Source organism: Dryobates pubescens, chromosome 8, assembly GCF_014839835.1.
Source record: "Dryobates pubescens isolate bDryPub1 chromosome 8, bDryPub1.pri, whole genome shotgun sequence".
In the NCBI taxonomy this organism is placed as follows: Eukaryota; Metazoa; Chordata; class Aves; order Piciformes; family Picidae; genus Dryobates; species Dryobates pubescens.
In genome coordinates this window covers 6026019-6050286 of record NC_071619.1, presented here as the reverse complement: position 1 = coordinate 6050286, position 24268 = coordinate 6026019, and the positions used below count along the sequence as shown (strand labels likewise).

At 50.0% G+C, this 24268-nt stretch overlaps 1 protein-coding gene across 1 annotated transcript in view; it reads left to right on the top strand.

Moving 5' to 3' along the window:
- The window catches only part of ADRB1 (adrenoceptor beta 1), a 30479-nt gene extending 11615 nt beyond the window's left edge, over positions 1-18864 (top strand). The window contains exons 2-3 of the mRNA XM_054163675.1: positions 121-175; positions 18722-18864. Coding sequence (XP_054019650.1) covers positions 121-175; positions 18722-18753 — 87 coding nt within the window. The 3' untranslated portion in view covers positions 18754-18864. The remainder of the gene's footprint in view (positions 1-120; positions 176-18721) is intronic.
- The last annotated feature ends 5404 nt before the right edge of the window (positions 18865-24268 follow it).

Genomic DNA, 24268 nt, shown 5'->3' with positions numbered 1-24268 from the left:
TGCAGCCCTGCTGCTGAGGAAAATGGATAGATCAAGCAGTGAAGTTCAATGACTTACTTAGCATTAAATAAGAAAAAGAATAATGAATTGGATTTTGTGTGCCTGTTTTTTCCTCTGCAGGGATCAGTCAGGCTAATGGATTTTCATTGCCTTCTGCTTCTGTTCATCAATCTAGGTGAGTTCAAAACACTGCTGCCTTTTGGTGCTCTCCTTTCCCTGCTCACTTGTCACAACTTCAAGTATTTGGAGCTTAGTGGACACATTGGTTTACTGTCACCAGCACTATCCTGACCAGAGGAAAACACTTAACCCCCTGCATCCAATAATGATTTGTGACCTGCTGCATGGACATCTGTATTTTCTGCTAGGTAGCTGCAAGTAGACAATTCCTTAATTAGGGTGGACGCTAGTTTCCTACTATTATGAGCTCAGGCTTTAATGTCCTTCAAGACAGACATTATTTCCCCACTGAGTTCACCAAAAACTGGTTGGGTCTCCAAACCCCTCCTTTGTTTACAGGTTTTGCTGAGTATGCTGCAGGGCTCTTTACTGGGGAAGGAAGGGAGGTGGTGAAGGAGGAAACTATTACAAAGCTATATAACGTAAACAACTTTCGCATGTGAGCTCCAAACACAGCTTGGCAAGGAAGAGGTTAAAGCTAGGCGGGGATGGAGGAGACTCATTAGGGCAAAGATATAAATAGCAAATCTGGAAGCCTAGGGAGGGACACTGGGGAAGGAGAAGCAGTCACACAGAATCACAGAAACATTCAGGTGGGAAAAGACCCTCAGGATCACCAAGTCCAACCAAGAACCCTTCTCTACAAGGTTCACCCCTAAACCATATCCCCAAGTACCACATCTGAACAATCTTTAAACACATCCAGGGTTGGTGACTCAGCCACCTTCCTGGGCAGCTCATTCCAATGTCTGACCACTCTTGCTGTGAACATTTTTTTTCCTAATGTCCAGTCTAAACCTACGCTGGTGCAGTTTGAGGCCATTCCCTCTTGTTCTATCACTAATTACCTGTGACAAGAGACCAGCACCAAACTCTCCACTATGTCCTGCAGAAAGCAATGAGGTCTCCCCTCACCCTCCTCTTCAAACTAAGCAGCCTCAGCTCCTTCAGTCACTCTTCATATTACGATTTAGTCTCCAGGCCCTTCAGCGACTTCTCTGCCCTCCTCTGCACTCACTCCAGCACCTCAATGTCTCTCTTGTATTGAGATGCCCAAAACTGAACACAATACTCGAGGTGTGGCCTCACCAATGCTGAGTACAAGAGGACAATCACCTCCCTACTTCTGCTGGTTGACCCTAAATGGGGTGGACTCCTTTGGCTTACTGAAAGCCCTCTGCTACTCTGCCCTCAGAGGTTGCGCCTGGGTCCAACCGAAGGCACCCCCAAAGTGGGAGGATACTCAGACAGAAACCTACATAACTGATCAGGAGTCTTAGAATAGAATAGACCAGACCAGGTTGGAAAAGACCTTTGAGATCATCAAGTCCAACCTATCATTCAACACCACCTAATCAACTAAACCGTGGCACCAAGCACCCCAAAGATGTTGAGATGCTGGAATGTGTCCAGAGAAGGGCAGCGAGGCTGGGGAGGGGTCTGGAGCACAGCCATGTGAGGAGAGGCTGAGGGAGCTGGGGTTGCTCAGCCTGGAGAAGCGGAGGCTCAGGGGTGACCTTCTTGCTGTCTACAACTACCTGAAGGGAGGTCCTGAAAGATGTCTGGGTCACCTGAAGACTTTCTGCAGAGCCAGAAGTTACCACTGCTCCTGCCTGTCCCTTTCTGCACCAAGCCTTCACTGGGTCCACCGGTGCCTGCCTAGAGCTGGGGAGATGCTCTCTGACCGCTCAGACGGTTGGAGCAGGATTTCCGTTTTCCTCCCAGCCTTGGTGCTTCAGGCTTTCAGGTCTGTTTTAGGTCCAAATGGGAAATGTATAATGAGAAAACATTTAAACAACTTCAGGTACAAGGAAACTCGCTGGAGTAAAGTATAACGTCATCATTTATTTCCAAGGAAATGATGCACTCTCCAGAAGCACTCCACTCAAGCCCTGCACTTTAAAGTTGCAGGATAATTGCTGCCTGCAGCCCTCAGCTAGGTCTGAGCATGGTGCACAAGAAGGGCAGGACTCTGCTGAGATCCTCTGTGCTGCTGTCTGGTCTTGCCACCAGCAACAGCAGGTCATTGCAGATCTTTGCATGCAGTGGGGTGCTCGATGTGGGTATAACTGCTGGGGAAGAGGTGCCAGGCAAAGATGTAGAATCATACAACTGTTAGGGTTGGAAGGGACCTCAAGGATCATCTAGTTCCAACACCCCTTGCCATGGACAGGGACACCTCACATTACATCAGGTTGCTCAGAGCCACATCCAGTCTGGCCTGAAAAACTCCCAGGGATGAGGCTTCCACCACCTCCCTGGGGAACCTGTTCCAGTGTCTCACCACCCTCATGGGGAAGAACTTCTTCCTAACATCCAATCTGAATCTACACATTTCTAGTTCTGTTCCATTCCCCCTAGTCCTATCACTACCTGACACCCTAAAAAGTCCCTCCCCAGCTTTCTTGTAAGTCCTCTTACTATACAGAAGCTCTGTGCCAACAGACATCTCAAGATATACACAAATGTTGGCAAGGGCGTTTCCTTTGCAGGGTTTTAAACCACCCATAACAGCTATGTGGACCAAGATGACAAAGGGAAGAAAGTAACCAAGCACAGGACCATCTTTGCTATTCTCCAGGCTGTGAGTAAGGTTGGTAACTCCACACAGCTGAATGCCTGAGGTTCAAAGAAGGGTCTGGCTGTTAGAGCTGTTGATTTCCTTGCAGGGGTAGCTCTGGACAGCCTGGTACTGGTGAAGGAAAGCCCAGGAGACATCAAAGCCCTAGAAGAATTCTCCTGTTCTATTTCCAGCCCTGCTTTTTAAGATACAAAGAGCTTCAGTTCAGAAACATTTCTGATCTTACCTGTGTGAATAATTGACTGCTTATCCAAACTGAACAAAAACTCTCAAACCTTCTGAGGTCCATCCATCCAGAGCCTTATCTTCCCATGTCACCACCCAGCTCCTGGCTTCTGCTGCTTGGGGCTTCCTACCAGCCAGGGCTCAGTTCTGCCCATCAGCTTCCCATCTCCCCTCTCCAGGCAGCTTCACAACATTATCCTTGGCTCTCTGCCACTTCAGTGGTGGCCTCTGCATTGCTTGCTGGAGCACCAGGACTGGGTTGCTGCATGGTCTGCAGCCACCAGCCATCCTGATGGGCTGCTGTAACTGAGCCCATCATCTCCATCCTCTATACATACAGCCAGCTGGGCTGTGGCCACAGGCACAACCAGAGTGAGAGCACACTGACTCTGCTTGGCCCAAGGGAAGGAGAACATTTGTCCTTTTTTAAGTGGGATATTGATGCAGGCCAGATAAAGGAATGCAGTCTCCTCTGTTTGTGGTTCAAAGACCAAAATACCCAAGCAGAGTATTTCTGAAGAGAAGCTTTTGCAAGAGCTCTCCTAAATCCCATCTGTTGAGTCGAGGAGACAATATCAGCCTCCGCTGCCTGTCAGCCACTGGTCCCCTCTAGCAGAGGCATCCTCCCTGCTGCAGTGGGGCTGCTTGAGCTCTCAGCTGGCACCCCTGAAAGCCCTTCATGACATCTGCGTGGTTATTCTTGTGCCCAATTTACACAACGTGCTACGCAGCCTCGTCAGAAGAGCCTTTGCAGAGCTTGGTATCAGGGCCACAGGATATTTCTTGCTTTGAATCTGAGCTGGCACAAGAAGCTGTCTGCAGTCCTGCTGTCCTGTCAAAGGCATGGCCAAAAACAACATGGTGAAGACTTTGGAAAGAGCCACCCGTACACAGCGTAAGTGAGTTTAAATGGGGACCTGGCTGGCTCAAGGCTTGAGAACAGCTGTAAAGCACAGCAGAGGCTGAAATCCTATGCACGATGGTGGGGAGCAGAGGGCTGTGCTGCTTGGTACTGCCTAGTCTTGGCCCAGACCTAGACAAGGTTTGTCATTAGGGTGGCCTTTTCCACTGGGGCCCATTTTCCTGTGGTCCTTTTCACAAGAGGCTGACTCATGGGCTGCTGTTGCTCTCCTCCCTGTGGTTTTCATTTCCCTCTCTGTTTTGATAGTTAGAAGGGTAAAACTAATTCCCATCAAATACATAACAATGAACTTGACTCCATAGCAGGAGAATGAATGGTGTGGTGTATGATAAGCTATTTATAAATACAATATCGTTTCTGGGTCATCTTCAAGTTTTAAAATGAAGTTTTCATTTAAACATAATTTTCTGCTGCTGACAGATATGATAAATACATTTTTTTGTCCCATTAAAACCTCATTTCAGCAATGTTTTGCAGAAGTCATTATAAGCCAAGGATTATTTCTCTCTCTCTTTCTTTTTTTAATGTTTTTTGTTTTATTTTGCCTTTGTTTTTTCTCCATGTTCCAGTGTTGAGTTTAATGCTGCGTTCCTCTATGGGAAAGACAAAAAAAATCATCTGTGACTGCAGTAATTCGTTCACCAAGGCCTCTATTTAAGGGATGGGAGGGTGCTCTTGAGAAGAATGATGGAGACAGGCACTAGCTTGTGTCCCAGAGGCTTTGGGGCTGTCACAGCACCTCTCTGCACCATTAAGGGTTCTACACATTGGCCACAACCACCCCATGCAGTGCTACAGGCAGGGGTCAGAGTGGCTGGAGAGCAGCCAGGCAGAAAGGGACCTGGGGGTACTGGTTGATGGTAGGCTGAACATGAGCCAGCAGTGTGCCCAGGTGGCCAAGAAGGCCAATGGCAACCTGGCCTGTGTCACAAACAGTGTGGCCAGCAGGAGCAGGGAGGTCATTGTGCCCTGTACTCAGCACAGGTTAGGCCACACCTTGAGTCCTGTGTCCAGTTCTGGGCCCCTCAGTTTAGGAAAGATGTTGAGTTGCTGGAACATGTCCAGAGAAGAGCAACAAAGCTGGGGAGGGGTTTGGAGCACAGCCCTGTGAGGAGAGGCTGAGGGAGCTGGGATTGTTTAGCCTGGAGAAGAGGAGGCTCAGGGGAGACCTTATTGCTCTCTACAACTACCTGAAGGGAGGTTGTAGCCAGGTGGGGGTTGGTCTCTTCTCCCAAGCAACCAGCACCAGAACAAGAGGACACAGTCTCAAGCTGCACCAGGGGAGGTTTAGGCTGGATGTTAGAAAGAAGTTCTAAACAGAAAGAGAGATTGGCCATTGGAATGTGCTGCCCAGGGAGGTGGTGGAGTCACCGTCCCTGGAGGTGTTTAGGAGGAGACTGGAGGGGGTGCTTGGTGCCATGGTTTAGTTGATTAGATGGTGTTGGATGCTAGGTTGGACTTGATGATCTCAAAGGTCTCTTCCAACCTGGTTAACTCTGTTCTATTCAATTCTAAGGGACACTGTGCCTTTCTTGTACCTCCATGGGGGACTAAAAATGTCCATAACTGGAACATGCGTTGCCTTGAAAGGGCTCAAGACACTTGATTTGGTGTTGGCAAAAAGGAAACAAAGGTACTTGGTCACAGGCAAAGTTCCCAGGCTGCTGTGACACTACCAGTGCAGCATGATGACAGCAGGACACTAGCATTCCTTCAGAGAATCACACATTTACACAATGCTCCTGGACTAGAGGGGTCTGTCCCCAGGCTCCAGCGGCACATGGGACTTCTTTTGCACTAAGACTCCCCCACTTAAATCATTCCTCCAAGTGTGAAGATGGTGGCCACCTCCTCCTTTCTGGAGCATGCCTCCTCTCTTCTGAAAGGGTCCTTTTCAGGTTTCAAGACTGGGGGCAGAACCAGTGCTTGGGAAACTGCTGCAAAGCCTGATGGCAGCTTCATGACTGTTGAGTTAACCTTGATATTCACAGTGACCCCAAAGGAATGCTGAGAAAACACAGTGAAACAGATCTCAGGTCTAGAAGGTAAGGTTAAATAGAAGTCCTCTGAGGAGACCTTATTGTGGCCTTACAGTATCTTAAGGGGGCTACAAGAAAGCTGGGGTGGGACTTCTTAGGGTGTCAGGACTTGGGGGAATGGAGCAAAACCAGAAATGGGTTGTTTCAGATTGGATGTCAGGAAGAAGTTCTTCCCCATGAGGGTGGAGAGACGCTGGAACAGGTTGCCCAAGGAGGTGGTGGAAGCCTCATCCCTGGAGGTTTTTAAGGCCAGGCTGGATGTGGCTGTAGTGTGAGGTGTCCCTGCCCATGGCAGGTGGGGTTGGAACTAAATGATCCTCAAGGTCCCTTCTCACCCTGACAATTCTTAAAGTCTATGATCTACAGTAGAGTTGCATTCCTATTGCCTTTGCTGACCATGTATTGATGATCTGAGCCACTCCAAAACTTCTCTGGGCCCTCTCTGTTCTCTCCTGCTTTCCCATGTCAAAGAACTCCTATTCAGTATTCAGACGTTTGAGTTCTGCAGTGAAACAGCTCTTACATCAGCTCCCTTTGTGTTGTGGATGCAGGTGCAGCACAAGAGAGCCCTTACATGTTGTGAGGTGAGTGGGTCAGATCCTGTGCTTGAACAACAAAAGTACAATGATGAGCAGGAAAACAACTTGCTTTAAAGAGCTTTAAAGCTGCTGTCTGTCTTCTGAGCCTCACAGCTTACAGCTCATACTTCTCACATGGTCTCCCCATTAGACAGGCAAACAAGAGATGATGCTATTTGAAAAGCAATTCTCTGTGCTGGAGATGTGCAAACACTGGCACTTGTAATCCACATGAAATGGTCTCCAGCTGCGAGGAGCTTCCAGCTGCTGTGCTGGAAATACCTGGGAAAGGGGCATGCAGAAGGGGAGTGAGGTCATCTTCGGGTGGACTGTCCTGTTGCCCAGGCTGATTTCATGGTGATACCTAGAGGACGTCACCCAGCCTGGCCAGCTGTGATAATCCTTGCAGTGGGAACAGGTGCTGGGGGATAATCCTGCTGTTTTTCTTGGTTATGGTTCTCTTCAGTCACTAAGGCTGATCAAACAGGATTATCACAGCAGTGAGCCAGGAGGTGAAGTTACTGGTGCTGTGCAGCCATGGCTCTGCAGACCTTTATTTCTGAGGCTGATGCTGGCTTTGCTGAGCAGCCTGCCCCAGTGAGTGGGTGAGCTGTTGGCACCGAAGGGCTTTGTTGGCCAGCTCCTGCATTGCTCGCTCAGATCTCTGCTGTGCCCCTTGGGAACAAGTGCTGGATACCAGATGCAAAGCCCATGCTCTCTACAGCTCCCCTTGAAAGAGGCCTTCCCCAGCTCACCATCTGACAGGTGGGATGGAGACTGCTCTGCTGTGCAGCAGCTAACATCAGCCCAAAACCTGGGCCAAGGCACTGATTTTGTTGCTGGAGGAGGAGGAGAGGCAGTAGCCTTGGTTGGGCTGCCAGATCTGCTCTGGCAGGGAAGACTTGAGGCACTACAGATCTCCCTGGGGTTTATTGTGAACCAGCCCCTCCTGACTGTGAAGCTTCACAGAATCATAGAATCATTCAGGTTGGAAAAGACCCTCAGGATCACCAAGTCCAACTGATAACCCTACTCTACAAGGCTCACCCCTAAACCATATCCCCAAGCACCACATCCAAACAACCTTTAAACACATCGAGTTGGTGACTCAGCCACCTCCCTGGGCAGGACATTCCAATGCCTGACCACTCTTGCTGGGAAAAAAAGGAACAAGTCCATCTCTTTGTAAGCACAGGCTCATGCTTCCAGCAGACCTTAATGTATCATCATTGCAGGAGCAGGGAGGTCATTCTGCCCCTGTACACTGCACTGGTTAGGCCACACCTCGAGTACTGTGTCCAGTTCTGGGCTCCTCAGTTTAGGAAGGAGGTTGACTTGCTGGAGTGTGTCCAGAGAAGGGCAACAAAGTTGGTGAGGGGCTTGGAACACAAGCCCTATGAGGAGAGACTGAGGGAGCTGGGGTTGCTCAGCCTGGAGAAGAGGAGACTCAGGGGTGACCTTATTGCTGTCTACAACTACCTGAAGGGGGGGGTGTAGTCAGGCAGGGGTTGGTCTCTTCTCCCAGGCAACCAGTACCAGAACAAGAGGACACAGTCTCAGGCTGTGCCAGGGGAGGTTTAGGCTGGAGGTTAGGAGGAAGTTTTACACAGAGAGAGTGATTGCCCACTGGAATGGGCTGCCTGAGGAGGTGGTGGGGTCACCGTCGCTGGGGGTGTTCAGGAGGAGACTTGACAGGATGCTTGGTTGCATGGTTTAGTTGATTAGGTGGTGTTGGATGATAGGTTGGACGTGATGATCTTGAAGGTCTCTTCCAGCCTGGTTGACTCTATTCTATCAGGTTTTAGTATCAGTTATTGGAGTGCTGCACTCATCCATTCCTTCCCAGCGCTCCACTGCTCCTGGACACCAGCATGCACCCTGATGACACTCCTTGCTATGTGAAGTCAGTGCCTCTTGTTCCTGTTTTGCCACCTTTCATTTCTGCTAACCACCCTTGACACCCTCTGGCAATTCCCTTCTCCCTCAGAAAAAGAGGGCAACCTCTAAGGTTCATTGCACCAGCCTTTACCCAGTCCCTATGCACAAACACCTGCTCCCTTTGACTGGTTTGCTTCAGGACTTAGCTGACACTTAGTTCAGAAACAGGAAAGCAATCGAGCTTGGCTTTGTGGTTTTGTGGCAATCTTGGCCCAAAGCTGTTTTTAAACAACAACTTGCAAAATAAATGTGCAGAGACAAATACCAAACTGCAGGAATAGGAACTAGAGAAGGGCTCTTTAAGCTCCAGCTTGTAGCTGTGCTGATAAGGCAGTTTCCAAGAAGTTGCCCAGCCCTTAAATTCTAGAAACTGTCTCTTCCCAGGTCAATAACCTTTTATGGACTGAATCCTGGTGTCATCCCGCAGCCAAACAAGATTCAGGCAGGACCTTCTGCAAGCAATCTGAGAGAAAGGAGAACCTGTGTCGCTAACAAGGGGCCCAGGAACTTTCTGGCACAGAAAGCCAAAGCACACATTGAAAAGGGATTTTTTGTTTTTCTGCTAGTTTGGGAAAGCACAGGGAAATTTGTTTCAACTTCAGTCTTCTTTGGCCAAGACTCCTTCTTGCCTGAAAGAGGATTGAGACAGTATTAGCTGAGCTGCTGCTCTCCCCTCGCCGTGCTGTGCAAGCACAGGCTGCAGTGCTGCAAGCCTTGGACTGCCCACGAGGTCTCCCCTCTTCCAGGGGAGCGTTTGAGCAGTTCCAAGAGCAGGGCTGATAGCAGCTCGCTCACAGCTCCTCGCTCTGCTTTTCAGCCGGCTTTACTGCAGACACAAACAGAGCCTCTCCTCAGAGGTTTCCCACAGCACCCAGCAGCCACATTAGCAAACCTGTTGCTTTAGTGAGGGCAGCAAGCTGGGGCCGATTGGAATCATAGATACCACCCAGAAGAGCTCAGCCCCAGTAAGGAGGCCCAGGCAGCACCCGTGGATGATACTGGAGGAGTCATCAATCATTGCCCTAACAACCGGGGGGCCACCAGGCCCCCCGGCCTTTGTTGTCACCACCACCATCACCCAGTGTGCACCAGGGGCACTCACCAGTGATGAGAGGAGGATCCCTCAGCCCAGATGGGCTCAGCTTAGGGCTTCTGCCTTTCCTGGGGGGGATTAAATAGGGGAGTGGGTGGGGAGGGCCAAGTGGTTACACCTGGGGTGGGAGGAGACTCCAACAGAGCCCAGGTGCTCTGGGTTTGAGGGGAAAAGGGGGAAAATGGGGCAGGTGAGGGACTTTAAGGGTGTCAGGTAATGATAGCACTAGGGGGAATGGAAAAAAAATACAGGAATGGGTAGATTCAGATTGGATGTTAGGAAGAAGTTCTTCCCCATGAGGGTGGTGAGACACTGGAACAGGTTGCCCAGGTGGTGGAAGCCTCATCCCTGGGAGTTTTTAAGGCCAGGCTGGATGTGGCTCTGGGCAACCTGATGTAGTGTGAGGTGTCCCTGCCCATGGCAAGGGGGTTGGAACTGGATGATCCTTGAGGTCCCCTCCAACCCCAACAATTCTATGATTCTAAAACAATTTTGCAGTTTAGGCTGGATGTTAGGTAGAAGTTCTTCCCAGAGAGAGAGGTTGGCCATTGGAATGTGCTGCCCAGGGAGGTGGTGGAGTCACTGTCACTGGAAGCATTTAAAAAGAGACTGGGTGAGGCACTTAGTGCCATAGTTTAGTTGATTAGGTAGTGTTGGGTGACAGATTGGACTTGATGATCTTGAAGGTCTTTTCCAACCTGGTTAACTCTGTGATTCTGAGTCACCCAGCTGTTTGGCTCCCTCTTTTTGTGGGGATTTTAAAAAACACTTGAAGCAGGTGCAGGAGTTGACACAACAGAGCATGCACTGTGTTAGAGTCTGTCCAGCTTGTGTGTAAACACCACTAGTCCCTTTGTAAAGCTCTTGGGAGCTGTTTCATCAACACGGGATATTTGGCTTGCTTTCCAAATCGTGTGCCATTCATTTCCTTAGCAGGCAGGGCGGTGGAGGAGCAGCCCATGCGGGTCCTGCAGAACAGTCCCAGTCCCTGCCAGAGCTGGCAGCAGAGCCAGGCAGAGGCTACCACCTGCTGGACCTTTCTCGTGCAGTCCCTGCTCTGAACCTCTCCACAAGGTGTCAAGTGGAGGGGGCCAAGCTCTTTTCGGTGGTGCAAACTAACAAGACAAGAAGGTCCAGCAGGTCTAGGGAGGTTCTTCCCCCCCTCTACTCTGCCCTGCTGAGACCACTCCTGGAATACTGTGTCCAGTTTTGGGCTCCCCAGTTCAAGAGAGACAGAGAACTGCTGGAGAGAATCCAACAGAGAGCCATGGGGATGATTAGGGGACTTGAGCATCTCCCCTGTGAAGAGAGACTGAGAGCCCTGGGGATGTTGAGTCTTGAGAAGAGAAGACTAAGAGGGGATCTCATCAATGTGTATAAATATCTGAGGGGTGGGTGTCAAGTGGAGGGGGCCAGGCTCTTTTCAGTGGTGCACAGTAATAACACAAGAAGCAACAGGTACAAGCTTGAACATAGAAGATTTCAGCTCACCATGAGGAGAAACTTCTTTACAGTGAGTGTGACAGAGCCCTGGAGCAGGCTGCCCAGGGGGGTTGTGGAGTCTCCTTCTCTGGAGACTTTCCAAACCCACCTGGATGCATTCCTGTGTGGATTACCCTAAGTGATCCTGCTTTGGCAGGGGAGTTGGACTGGATGATCTCTGGAGGTCCCTTCCAACCTCTAATATACTGTGATAGTGTGTGATACAATGTCATTTACTGACAGCACCGAGGGCTTTCCAGGCAACCACAGAAACGCTGTGTGCTGAGCACCCTGGCAGCAACGCAGCTCCTAACTCTTCCTCAATAACAGAGCTGTGGAGGTGTGAGTAAGCTATGCAAACAGTCAGGATGCTCAACAAGCTGCTCTGTGGGACTGACCTGTTTGCTGCTTGTTTGGGGTCTGGCATGTTTTCCAGAGTCTGGGTGTGCTCTTTGCCTTGCTGAGCAGGGACACCTTTCTGAGCTGAGGCTAACTGCCAGAATTTTGCTGAATTGGGGAACCTGGCATTTCCCTATGGAAACTTGTTCCTACCCCAAAAAAAAAGATAAATGACTCCTCAGTGACTCAGTGGCACTCTGTGATAGGACAAAGGGCAATGGATATAAACTACAGCACAGGAGGTTCCACCTCAACATGAGGAGGAACTTCTTCACTGTGAGGGTCACAGAGCACAGAGAGGTTGTGGAGTCTCCTACTCTGGAGACTTTCGAGACCCATCTGGATGTGTTCCTGTGTGGCCTGTGCTAGACTCTGGCAGGGGGGTTGGACTCAATGATCTCTAGAGGTCCCTTCCAACCTCTAACATCCTGTGATCCTGTGAAATAGTCCTTTGGCAGGGAAATAATCATGCACACTGGATGGGTACATGTCTGGATTCGTGCGGGATACCACATTTGCACTGGGGGTCCTTCATGGCAAGCACCTTTGCAAGTTTAGATGTCTCCATGAGATGTGGTGCTAGAGCACGGTCCCAGCTCTGCTGTGCAATTGTGCATCATCATACAGGCAGCACTACCAAGCAGCAAAGTGGGGTCCCCAGGGCTGCCACTTCTGTGAGGGTGCAGGACCTGGCCTGCATAATCCAGGCAGCCCAGGGTCATGTTTTCCCCACTCAAGCATCTTGGCCAAATGAGTCCTGTAGCTCACACTGATTCCTGCAGCCTTGTGAGATTAAGGGATTTAGGACTTGCTTTGGATGGGCAAACTCAGGAGGTCTTGCAGGGCTGCACACCCACTGCTGCCAACACATCCAGCAGGGCTTGTGGTGCTGCAGCATGGGCATTGCTGGGGCAGGGACTTCAGGGTTTTTTCACTGAGCATGCTGAATGTTGTCAGGGTAATTTCCTGATCTAGGTTTGGTGATTTCTTTGACTGACCTGCTCTTCTGAGCTGCCCTGAGCAGCTCAGGTCCTGCTAATTCACACCTACAACACATCAGGCCTCAGCTGCCCAGTTAGCAGGCTCCAGGAAGGTCACTGGAAGGACTCCAGTGGCCTCAGCTACAAGTTGATTCATGCCCCATGAGATCAAAAGAAAATGTCTCTGGATAGGAAAAAATATTATGGAAACTGTAAAATCCATGCTCAAGAGCCACACTTCACACTTTATCATAAAATACATAAACTTGTAAATGGAAATAAAAAATGGCAGGAGGCCTGGTGAGCATTAAAATTGTTGGTCTGTGAAAGTGTCCTTTCCCATAATCACAGCTATTTCCTGGGGTGTGGTGCACAAGCAGGCATCCAAAGGGAGAAAATCTGGACCCTTTCTGCACTCTTTCAAAGCACTCATTTTCTGTAGCAGTAACTTCTCTAGCAGTAATTAATTTTTAGGTTCATCCATTGTCTTATCAAGAGTGACCCAGAGCAAATTCTGAAGCCCCTGTTACAAGAAGGATCTGGCTGGGCTGGGATGTGTCCAGAGAAAGGCCATGAGGATAAGCAGAAGGCTGAAGCTCCTCTCCTATGGAGACAGACTGAGAGAGGTGGGGCTGTTCAGTTTGGAGAAGAGAAGGCTCTGAGAAGAACTTTTAGTGGCCTTCCAGCATCTTAAAAGGGGCTCCGAGAAAGCTGGTGATGGACTTTTTAGGGTGTCAGGGAGTGATAGGACTAGGGGGAAAACTAGAAGTGGGTAGATTCAGGTTGGATGTTAGGAAGAAGTTCTTCCCCATGAGGGTGGTGAGACACTGGAACAGGTTGCCATGGGAGGTGGTAGAAGCCTCATCCCTGGAGGTTTTTAAGGCCAGGCTGGATATGGCTCTGAGCAACCTGATGTAGTGTGATGTGTCCCTGCCCATGGCAGGTGGGTTGGAACTAGGTGGTCCTTGAGGTCCCTTCCAACCCTAACAGTTTTATGATTCTAAATGCTTATGATGCAGGTATCCATATGAGGTGATGTGGTGGTGGCACAGGTATGCCTCAGGACATCATAAATACAGCAGCAGCTCCAGGGAGCACTGCCTGGGGGCAGAGAAAGGTGCTGACAGCAGCGCATCGGCAAGCTGCAGCATTTGGCTCACATAGATCTCTGTGGGAGGTCTGACTCTGTGGTCAGCTCCTGCCCCACTGATGCTGGCCAGGATTTGGCTGTGGTGCTCAGCAATGCAGAGTCCCTGTGATTCCCACAGCTGCCATCTGCAGCTTGAATATGTTCCAGCCATAGAGGACTGCCACGGTCCAGGAAGCAGGGCTTAGCACATCACCTTGAGGAAAAGAGCAGAGAGTGGCTCAGCATGCACTGCAAATGTAACTCATAGGGGGAAAGTGAATTGTTGCAGATATTACCCAGCAGTTTGTCACACAGCCTCTAAAGCCAACTTCTGATGATGTGAAGTGTGCAACAGATACTTCTACCTCTGTATCTTCTACATCTGCTCTGGTTTCTCTGAAGTTCTTTGGCACTGACAACAGGTAAACACCCCCAGGGCTGCTTGCTGCTCAGGAGATGGGAGAAGCCGTGATCAGGGCTTCATCTCTTGACTGAAAGTATCTCTTTTTCTCTAACCTGGGACCACAGGGCAAACTGTAGTGTAGAGCTTCCCTCTGGGTTGTGCTTCCTTCCTCAGACAAGAGCATCAGGAGCTGGCTGTGGCCACTGCAGAGATATCATAGAATTGTTTTGGCTGGAAAATACCTCCAAGATCATCAAGCTCAGCTGTCAACCCTCTGCTCACTTGCACCCTGTGGTAGGACAAAGGGTAATGGATATAAACTACAGCACAGGAGGTTCCACCTCAGCATGATGAGGAACTTCTTCACTGTGAGGGTCACAGAGCACTGGAACAGGCTCCCCAGAGAGGTTGTGGAGTCTCTGGAGACTTTCAAGACCCATCTGGATGTGTTCCTGTGTGACCTGTGCTAGATTCTATGGTCCTGCTCTGGCAGGGGGGTTGGACTTGATGATCTTCGGAGGTCCCTTCCAACCCCTAACATCCTGGCCATCTCACCATGTCCCAGAGTGCCACATCTACACCCTTTATTTAGCATTTACAGGGCTGGTGACTCCACCACCTCCCTGGGCAGCCTGTTGCCAGTAAATAATTTTTTCCTGATAACCAATCTAAACCTCCCCTGGCTCCCTGCACGCTGGACCTGAAGCACTTTTCAGAGCGAAGAACAAAGCAGTTCTAAGAACTAAGCAGTTCTAAAGAGCTGCTGTGCCTCACTACCACCACCCTGTGACACTGCTGTGACAGACAGGTCCCACCACACACCCTCCAGCAGCTGGGCCTGAATGCAGACTCTCAAGCTTCAGGTGATACAGGGAGTCAAGTGAACTAACCCACCTGCACCATCTGTCCACTTCTGCAATCAAATTTCCCTTCCCCCCAGCCAAATATGTGGCGTTCAGGACAGCATGTCACAGTCTGCAAGCCCATCTCTGCTCCACATGCCCACAGAGCACAAGAGCTGTGAGCTGGCTGATGGGCTCTCACGCTCTCCTGCCCCACAGCTATGGTTTGGCTGTGGAATGTGGCTCAGCTAACTGGGTTATACTGGTTCCCTGCTGGAGCATGTTCCCCTAACTGACATCAGAAGATATCAGCCTGCAGTGACTAAGCTCTTCTTACATTCCAGAAACCCAAATAAATGTTTCTTGCAAATCAAGTAGTGTTTTGTTTTGGGAAATGGGTGAGCCATCAGCCTAGCTGCTTTTGTGTAGGGGACAAAGCTTCCCAAAGACCTGCAGGGTGCTAGGCACCAGCACAAGCATCTTGCTTGCCCACCCTCTCAGCTCATCTCTCCTCCTTCTGATGGGTTTGGAATGAACCCTGGAGGTCTAACTGTGGAGACTAATGATGTGTGAAAGCTCAATTTCATTTTTCACTCTACTTTTTTGGAAGGTGGAACATTTTACAGTTGACAGGACCATGCTAAAGCCATATGAGGCAAGCAACTATTTTTAACCAGACGGAGACTATCTGAGAGCCTACAGCTGAATCATTTTAAACAAGAAAGAAACCATGGGATCCAAAAGTGGCTCTGGGAGGGATGGGAGTGGAAAGGCTTTTATCATGCACTTGTTCTAATAACTGTTCAACTGCTTCAAGACTACAATGATGGCTATCTGAAAGTGCCTGTGGGGCCACTTCAAGCAGTGGCTGCACTTTACAAAATGCTTCTGCTTTGAGAGCCAGGTGCTCAGGTAAGAGCGGCTTGAGAGGCTACCCATGCTCACTAACCCCCTTTGCACCGTTCACCATGCTCTCCCAAAGGGGAGAAGACACCTGAGCATCTCAACACTGCTCTTTTTTGAACACTTGTGGGACCACAGCCTGAGGTGAGAGGAGAATTGCAGAAAGCATCCAGTTGGAAGAGACCTCAAAGGTCATCCAGTCCAGCCTCTGACCCAGCACTGAGGGGCCAGTACTAAACCATGTCCCTAAGCACCAGATCTACACAGTGCTTAAACACCTCCAGGGATGGTGACTCCAGCACTGCCCTGGGCAGACCATTCCAACGTTTGAGAACCCTCTGTGTCAAGAAATATTTCCTAGCATCCAGCCTAAACCTGCCCTGGTGCAGCTTGAAACCATTTCCTCTGGTCCTGCTGCTTGACACCAAGGAGAAGCTGCTGGTATCCTCCTTGATCCAGCCTCCCCTTAGGTAGTTGCAGAGAGCCAAGAGGTCTCCCCTCAGCTTCCTCTTCTGCAGATTGAACAGTGCCAACAACTCCCTCAAATGGTCCTCATAGGCCATGTGCTCCAGGCCCTTCTTCAGCCTCATTACCCTTCTCTGAACATGCTCCAGAACCTTCATATCCTTCCTGCAGTGAGGGACCCAGAACTGAACACAAGGGTGACTTCCACCCTGGTCTGAATGTCCTTCCACTTGACAATGAAAACCACTGAGTCTGCCTCCTCTGCCCACACCAGAGCAGAGACAACACTTCACATAACATGAATTTGCCAAGTGGAACTGACCTGGTGGATGAGCCCAGGAATTTTCTTCACATTTCCTATGTCTAACACCTCTCAGACAGGCAGCAAAGCCTCTTCTCGCTGGAGGGCTGGCTGTTACAATAAGGCAGCTCCTTGCACGAGGAAAGGGAGAGCATGGCTGAGGCAGAGTGTGAAGAGATGACATCAAGGTGTCATGGAGAGGTCCTGTGTCTGTTTGTCACACATCAAGACACACTGTCTGGCTTTTGGGAATATGGGAAAGTTTGAAGGAACTCTTTCTCTCTCAAGCCATCAATATCCCCTACAGAAGGATTTAGTGTACATCAAGAGTAGAATTAGCTGCCAACTCGGTGGCAGCCTTGAATGGTTGGTAATTTGCAGCTCTCTCTGGTGTCTCTGCTGCAGTGTTTGCCTTTGAAAAGGTCTAAAATGCCAGCTATACTACCAGGTGGACTTTCTGGCTGCAAGGACCCACAAGTAAATCTAGCAAAAGGTATACAAAGGATACATCCCTTTAAAAAGCCACCAGGGTCAGTGTCTGCAGCATGGGGAACAGAGATCAGACTAAATGATCCTTGGACTCTGTTTAAGAGCAATTATGAAGTGAGGGGAGCACAGCATTGCCTGTTGCAGCCTCTGCCAACTTCTGCACAAAACCCAGAGTGCTGCAAAGCCCCAGCTCCACGACAGATAGTTAAAGCTGTCACCATAGCTGTCACTTAGTGGTTTTACTCCTACTGTGCAAAGAAAAGAAGTGAGAAGCAGGGCTTGCATCTCTGCCTGTGCTGTTAAATGCAGCACAAGCAGCTGAGCAGACACACATGGCCTATAGGACCTTGGAAAGAGGAGACTGGCACCTTCTGTGGGACTCAGCTCCCATGTGGGATCTCTATCCCCAGAGAGGCTCAGAAGTGCCCTTTTGGATCCTCTCTTTGTTTCAGCTCTCAGAGATGGGGAAGGGGTGGCTCCCTGCCCACCACCAGCCCACCTAGCTGGGTCACACCACAGCCCTATCCAGAGCTGACCTGGGGCTTTCACTTGAGAAAAGGGACAGTTGAGCTGATGCCACTGGTTGGCACCCAGCGTGCTCTTGCTTCCACACCACATGTGGCTTCCCCTGTCCTTGTGCCTCCTGCAAACTTGAGTAATGAGGCTTGACACATGTTTTTGCACAACACAATCTCTTCAGATCAAATTAATTCTGTAATTTCCATCTGCTTCCTCCTCTGCATAAATGATGAAGACTTCCTGAAGCTAATGGCCAAGCTTGCTTGGAGCTGGGACATTAGAATTAATCTTTTGTTCTTGGGTATTTTCTGTAGCCTCTGGGTGCTCCTTCTCCCTTCTCGCCTGCAGACCAGCAGGTACCAAAGCTGCAGGCAAAGAGGCATTCTAAGGGGGAGGGAGGGGGAGAGGAGAACAGGGCAGGGTGTGAATAAACCTGTCTTTGAGCCTGCTTACAGGCTCATGCTGAAATGTCTTTGCTGAGAGCCTCTTTGACTTCCTGCTTGGGTGTGGGGCAAGGTCAGTGCTGCAGGTCCAGACTGGGGTCTGCCACAAACAGCCTCTAATGAGCCCACCCCCAAGTCCAAGGGTAAGGCCAGTAGCCACCCAGGTGCCCCTGAGGATATAGCAAGTGAGAGCTGGGTTTGAAAACACCAGATGATATCTCCTCCCCTGTCTGAGGGGGTTCTCAGTGGACAGGATATTTGTATTTGAGCCCTAGCAGTACTGAGTCCTGTAGGTCCTGACTGCATTAAGAGGAGGATTTTGATGTGAGGATCTTGTATTGTGCATTCATTTCTGGTGAGAGGCCTTGAGCACAAGCCCTGTGAGGAGAGGCTGAGGGAACTGGGATTGTTTAGCCTGGAGAAGAGGAGGCTCAGGGGAGACCTTATTGCTGTCTACAACTACCTGAAGGGAGGTTGTAGCCAGGTGGGGGTTGGTCTCTTCTCCCAGGCAACCAGCAGCAGAACAAGAGGACACAGTCTCAAGCTGCACCAGGGAAGTTTTAGGCTGGATGTTAGGAAGAAATTCTTCCCAGAGACAGAGATTGGCCACTGGAATGTGCTGCCCAGGGAGGTGGTGGAGTCACCATCACTGAAGGTGTTTAGGAAGAGACTGGATGAGGCACTTGGTGCCATGGTTTAGTTGATTAGATGGTGTTGGGTGATAGGTTGGACTTGATGATCTCAAAGGTCTTTTCCAACCTGGTTAATTCTATTCTATTCTATTTTTGTGTCACTCCTTTTGCCTGTCAGTTGTGAGCTCTGCATCCCTCTTGCACAAGTGACTGCTGTCAGTGTTTTCCTTCTTGATCTTTCTGCATGCCATCTGGTAAGTGGCTGGGGAGCTCCCACCCCTGAGGCTTTCACTCAGGTGGAGGAATTGCAGTGGGGGAGAATGAGACACTGGAACAGGTTGCCCAGGGAAGTTGTGGATGCCCCTTCCCTGGAGGTGTTCAAGACTAGGCTGGATGAAGCCTTGAGCAAGCTGGCCTAGTGGAAGGTGTCCCTGCACATGGGGGGAGGCTGTCCATGGGTGGGGGATTGGAACTAGATGATCTTTCATGTCCCTTCCAACCCAAACCATTCTGTGATTCCACTAGCAGCACTTAGGTGATGCCATTGCACCGTTTTTAATGGTGTTTTCCTTGGCTGCAGGTTTGATTTTCTTGGCACTGCAGCTGGGGCATCTTGGCAGACATGGCCCCTTGCTAGCTGCATGCTCTGCTTCCCCTTTTGTGCACCTTGCAAATCCCAGCTGCGCAGAAGTTCTTTTACAGTTCTTCCCTTGCTCACACAATGTCTCTTCCCTTTAATTTTCACATGGATTAAAGTTGTCCTTGTACTACATTAAATCTTTACAGTTTTCCTTTGGACAGCAGCTCCTAGAAGATCCAGGCATGGATCAGGAACCATTTGTGTTGGTTCTGCACAGGCAAAACCCAACGGTCCTGGTCCTCAAGCGCTTCTGGTCTAACACTTGTATGGGACAACAGAGGGCCACAGACAGGAAAGCTGTAGCATCAAGGGACAATGATGTGGCATTACCCAGCATGACAGGCATACATGTTTGGCACTACCCAGCATGACAGGCACACATGCTTGGCACTAAACATTTTCAGACCTTTGTCAGCAGCTGTGCTAAGGGATTTCAAGCACACTTTGGAGGATAACTAGGTACTTTTGAGTGGCTTTTGTCACTGCAACCACAGCTGCAGTGTCACATTTTGGTTGTCCAGCTCTGGATGCACACTTTCCCAGCAGGTTGTATTTCTCCCTGGGCTGTTTAGCAAAGACCATTCCTTACTCCTGGCAGTTCTGCTTTCAAGGTGCCTCCAGCTTCCCCCAACAATAGTGCAGGGCTCTTGGCAGACTTGTACAGATCCTCACATTTTTCATCCCCAATAGTCTTACAACAAAATTTGCCCTTTGTTGTAAGAGCTGACAGTCAAATCAGACTGGTATGGTTTGCCAGTACACAGTTCTGGTTTCTAAGCTTACCTGTTCCATTTCTTGGCTGTGCTTTGTGTAAAACACAAACAAAGCAATCACCTCCCCAAACCCAATCTTTTTCTCCTCCCAACCCATAAGAAATCTCATAAAGGCCTTGAGTTAGAATCTGTACCTTTCTGTTTATGGAATCATAGAAGTGTTTAGGTTGGGAAAGACCTTTAAAGATCATTGAGCTGAACCATTAACTCAGCACAGCCACTAAGCCACATCACTGAGCACCACATCTACACATCTTTTAAACACCACCAGGGATGGCAGTATTTCTCTCCCCCTGCCCATGTATTGCTATTTCTGTACTCTTTGCCCTGATGCTCCTGGCTCTCAGCTGCCACAGCTGCAGCACCCAGCCCCAAGAAACCTGGTGCCAGCTCCCAGGACAGCCCCGTGTGCTGGGGGCAAGAGTGACCTGTGCCACACTTGACACAGAGTAAATGTGCCAAACTCTTGGCCTGCAGCAACCTGGGAACACAAGCAGCATGCTGCCCTTATGAGTTCTTCTCATCAGCACTAGGAAGAAATGGGGAAAAAACTGTCCCAGCAACTACTCTGTGAGTGAGTGGTAGTGGAAGCAGAAGGTTTAGCTCAGAGAATGGTCTCTGTGCTCCTCAGTGGAAAGGCAGTGTGAGTAACCATGCAGCTGAGTGAGGTCTGGCAGGAGTTGGAGGCGCTGGCTCTTGTGCAGAGAGCAAAGTCCCAGAAGCATAAAGAAGAAAGAGGGGAAAAGCAATGGGGTTGGGAGCTGACAGACAGCCCAGTGCAGGGAGCTGCTTCCCAAAAGGAACCTCCAAAGTAAATACAATTGTGCAGGCCATTTCTGTGCCACGTTTCCAAAAAAAGCCAGACCCTTCTGCTCCTTTTTTTCACATATATCCACTCAAAAGTGCATGTTTTGATGCACCAGGGTTGAACAAGGACAAGTTAAGATCATGCTGGCAGCTGTGCTCCAGATCTAGGCTTGCAGCGCCCTGAGTTTGTTCTGCAGAGGGCAGGAGAGGCTGTGACACTCCAAAAGCAAGTGGGGTTTGCTCTTGTGCTGGGACAACCTTTTAAAATCACCTCCCCCCCCGCCAATATCTTAACCCTTCTTGAGTTACCAAGTTCTCAGACCCTTCTCCTCCCCTCCAGATCAATCATTTTGGACAGCCAGCTCTCTCCCAGCCTGGGGTGCCCACAGGAGCAGTGGGCTGGAGGCAGCTCTGGGTGGTGGAGAGCACACACAGAGGCTGCTCACACCACTTCTTCTCAGAGGTTTTGCACACCCTATGAGTCCATTTTCCTGAAACTGTAATTAATGATGCCCAGCCCAAGCCTGCCTTCCTCTGAAACCCACCAAGGGCACAAACCCAGCCTGAGCCAGGGAGATGTTTTTTAAGCATGGTGTTCTCATGAAATAAAGTCTTTGTTCAGACCTGGCTCAAACATCTCACAGGCCAGCCCAATTCCTCACGTTGTGGGCAAACTGGAGGTAGGAAAGTCCCACAAGCAAAAAGCTGATTGCTGGGTCTGCTTTATCTTCCTGACTACACAAGCTGGCTTTTCTGGTTGCCTTCACAGCCTAAGCTGCAAAGTCAGGTCTGATGCATCTCCAGAGAAGACTGGCTCCTTTTCCAGTCCTGCCTTCAGTACTCCAGCTGTCCATGAACCCAGTCATGGGTTTGTCTGAGCTGATGGGTTGGTAAGAGAGGAGAAGGATCTTTGGAGATTGGACATGGCACTTGGTGCCATGGTCTAGTTGTGAGGTCTGTTGGAACAGGTTGGACTTGATGATCCTTGGGGTCTCTTCCAGCCTTGGTTATACTGTGATACTGTGATACTGTGATACTGTGACATTCCTGTCCTGCTGTGTAGATGAAGTTCTTGGTGGTCAGAAGACTGAAACAAATCTAAGGAACTATAAGAATCTTTTTTATTTATATGTATATTTATATGTAATGTGGTGGGTTGAAATTTCCCAGCCCCCCCAAACTTAAATTTGCCAGACCAACTCAGTTGGAAAATATAGACTAGAGTAGAATAGAATAGACTAGACCAGACCAGACCAGGTTGGAAAAGACATTTGAGATCATCAAGTCCAACCTATCACCCAACACCATCTAATCAACTAAACCATGGCACCAAGCACCCCATCCAGTCTCTTCCTAAAATCTCCAGTGATGGTGACTCCACCACCTCCCTGGGCAGCACATTCCAATGGCCAATCTTGCTTTCTGTGAAGAACTTTTTCCTAACATCTCAGCCTAAACCTCCCCTGGTGCAGCTTGAGACTGTGTCCTCTTGTTCTGGTGCTGGCTACCTGGGAGAAGAGACCAACCCCCAGCTGGCTACAACCTCCCTTCAGGTAGTTGTAGACAGCAATAAGGTCTCCCCTGAGCCTCCTCTTCTCCAGGCTAAGCAACCCCAGCTCCCTCAGCCTCTCCTCACAGGGCTGTGCTCCAAACCCCTCCCCAGCTTTGTTGCTCTTCTCTGGACACATTCCAGCAACTCAACATCTTTCCTAAACTAAGGGGCCCAGAGCTGGACACCGTTATATAAGTGTGTATATACACACACACACACACACATATATATACATTATGCATGAGGGATCAGGATCCCAGCTGACCTGGCAGCTGTGTCTGAGACAGGCTCCTCACTAGTCACAAGGTGTCTGCACAGAGCACAGTGCCTGGCCAGGAGCTGCTCCTCCATGCCCCAGTCCAGCACTGTGGGGCTGGGATGCCAGAGCAGGAGCCTGTGAGGCTGCTCTGAGTCACCCTTTGGAAGAGCCTCGCTTCCTCGCTCTCGGATCCAAGGCTGCTTTCTTGGCAGAGGCCTCCCCCAGCCCTCAGCAGTGAAGTCCCTGCCTTGGTTGGTTTGGTCCTTTTCCGGTGTTTGCTGCGATACACAATTAATTAAACGTAAGTGCCTCCATTTATTGCTCTCCAGAGAGCCACTGCTGGCTTGCATGCCCTGGCCTTTGGGGACATTGCTATTGTTTCAGCTACTGCCAAAGCCAAGGAGAGCTAAATCACACTCTCCTTCGACACGACGGGAGGGAGCTCATCCACCGCCGCGCCTCAGCGTAGCTCGTGGTTGCCTGAACGCTGTCTTTAATGAGAGACACCCTGCAGTGGATTTGGCACTACAGGGTGCCCAGCACCCACAAGGTCTGGGCTCTGTCACCCACCCAGACAAGGTCAAATCATTTTGCAATAGCTGACTGGTCTTTCAGCGTCAACAAGCAGCCTTGGAAGACTGCAAGGAAAGCCGGAGAGAGGGAAATGGTTTTGACGTAATTCAGGTAACAAAATAAAATGTAATCTGCGAGCCTCGTGCTACAGGCTGGCTGCCAGATCTCTCACATCTCCTCTCCAAGGACTTCACCTGCCTTAGGAGCAAAATGCAGCTTGATCCAAGCTGTGTTTGCTCAGGCCCTGGTTTATCAATGCCCCTACATCTTTAAGCACCAGTGAGGTAGTTGTGCCCTGCCAGCAGCCCACCTTGATGCATTCGGTATCAGGGTTGCATACAGCCCGAGAAGAGCCATGAGGGCTTCAGAGCACAGCATCCAGGGTCATGGATACCCAGATCAATGGCTGCTTGCTTGTCCAGATTGGTTTATAGAGCACAAGATTCCATCTGCCAGTCCCTGCTGATGGAAAATGCCTGCTTGGCTCCAGCCGGGTCTTTCTAAAACCCAAAAATGTCTGATGAAAGCCAAGTGAAACAAGGGGCTGTGGATGGTGGGAGAAGGTTTACCTGGAGTCACACAGGGGTTTTGCTGCCAGCTGTCCTGCCTCACCCAAGGAACTCTTGTCTCCACAACATGCAGGATGTGGGAACTGCGCAACCACCTCCCAGCACGCTGCAGGTCGCAGCGTGGCATTCCCATGGAAAACACAGACTCCTTGTTCTGCCTCAGAAGGCTGAGGGGTGACCTGCAGCGAGTCAGGAGCTGCTTGAGCAGCCTGGGAGCAGGTGTAAAGCTGTGGGCAACAATGTCACCCCTAGCACGGTCCTCTTTCCACCCCCAAGGCAGAAGAGTCTTGCCCCCTTATGCAAGATTCATCCAGTGGCTGATTGAGCCCTTGGCTCATACCAGACACCTGGCAAGCGGAAAGGGCACGGCAAGCCTGACTGCCAGCAGCCTGTGTCACTCCTGCTGTTAAGCCCCTGACAAGCTGACAGCAGCTCCTTCTGATTTCTCACTTCATTTTACAGCTGAAGATACTTTCCACATCCTTCTCTGGAAGGGTTTTTCAGAGTCCATCTAATCAATACTTCTCTGACAATCTAATCACCACGGTGAAG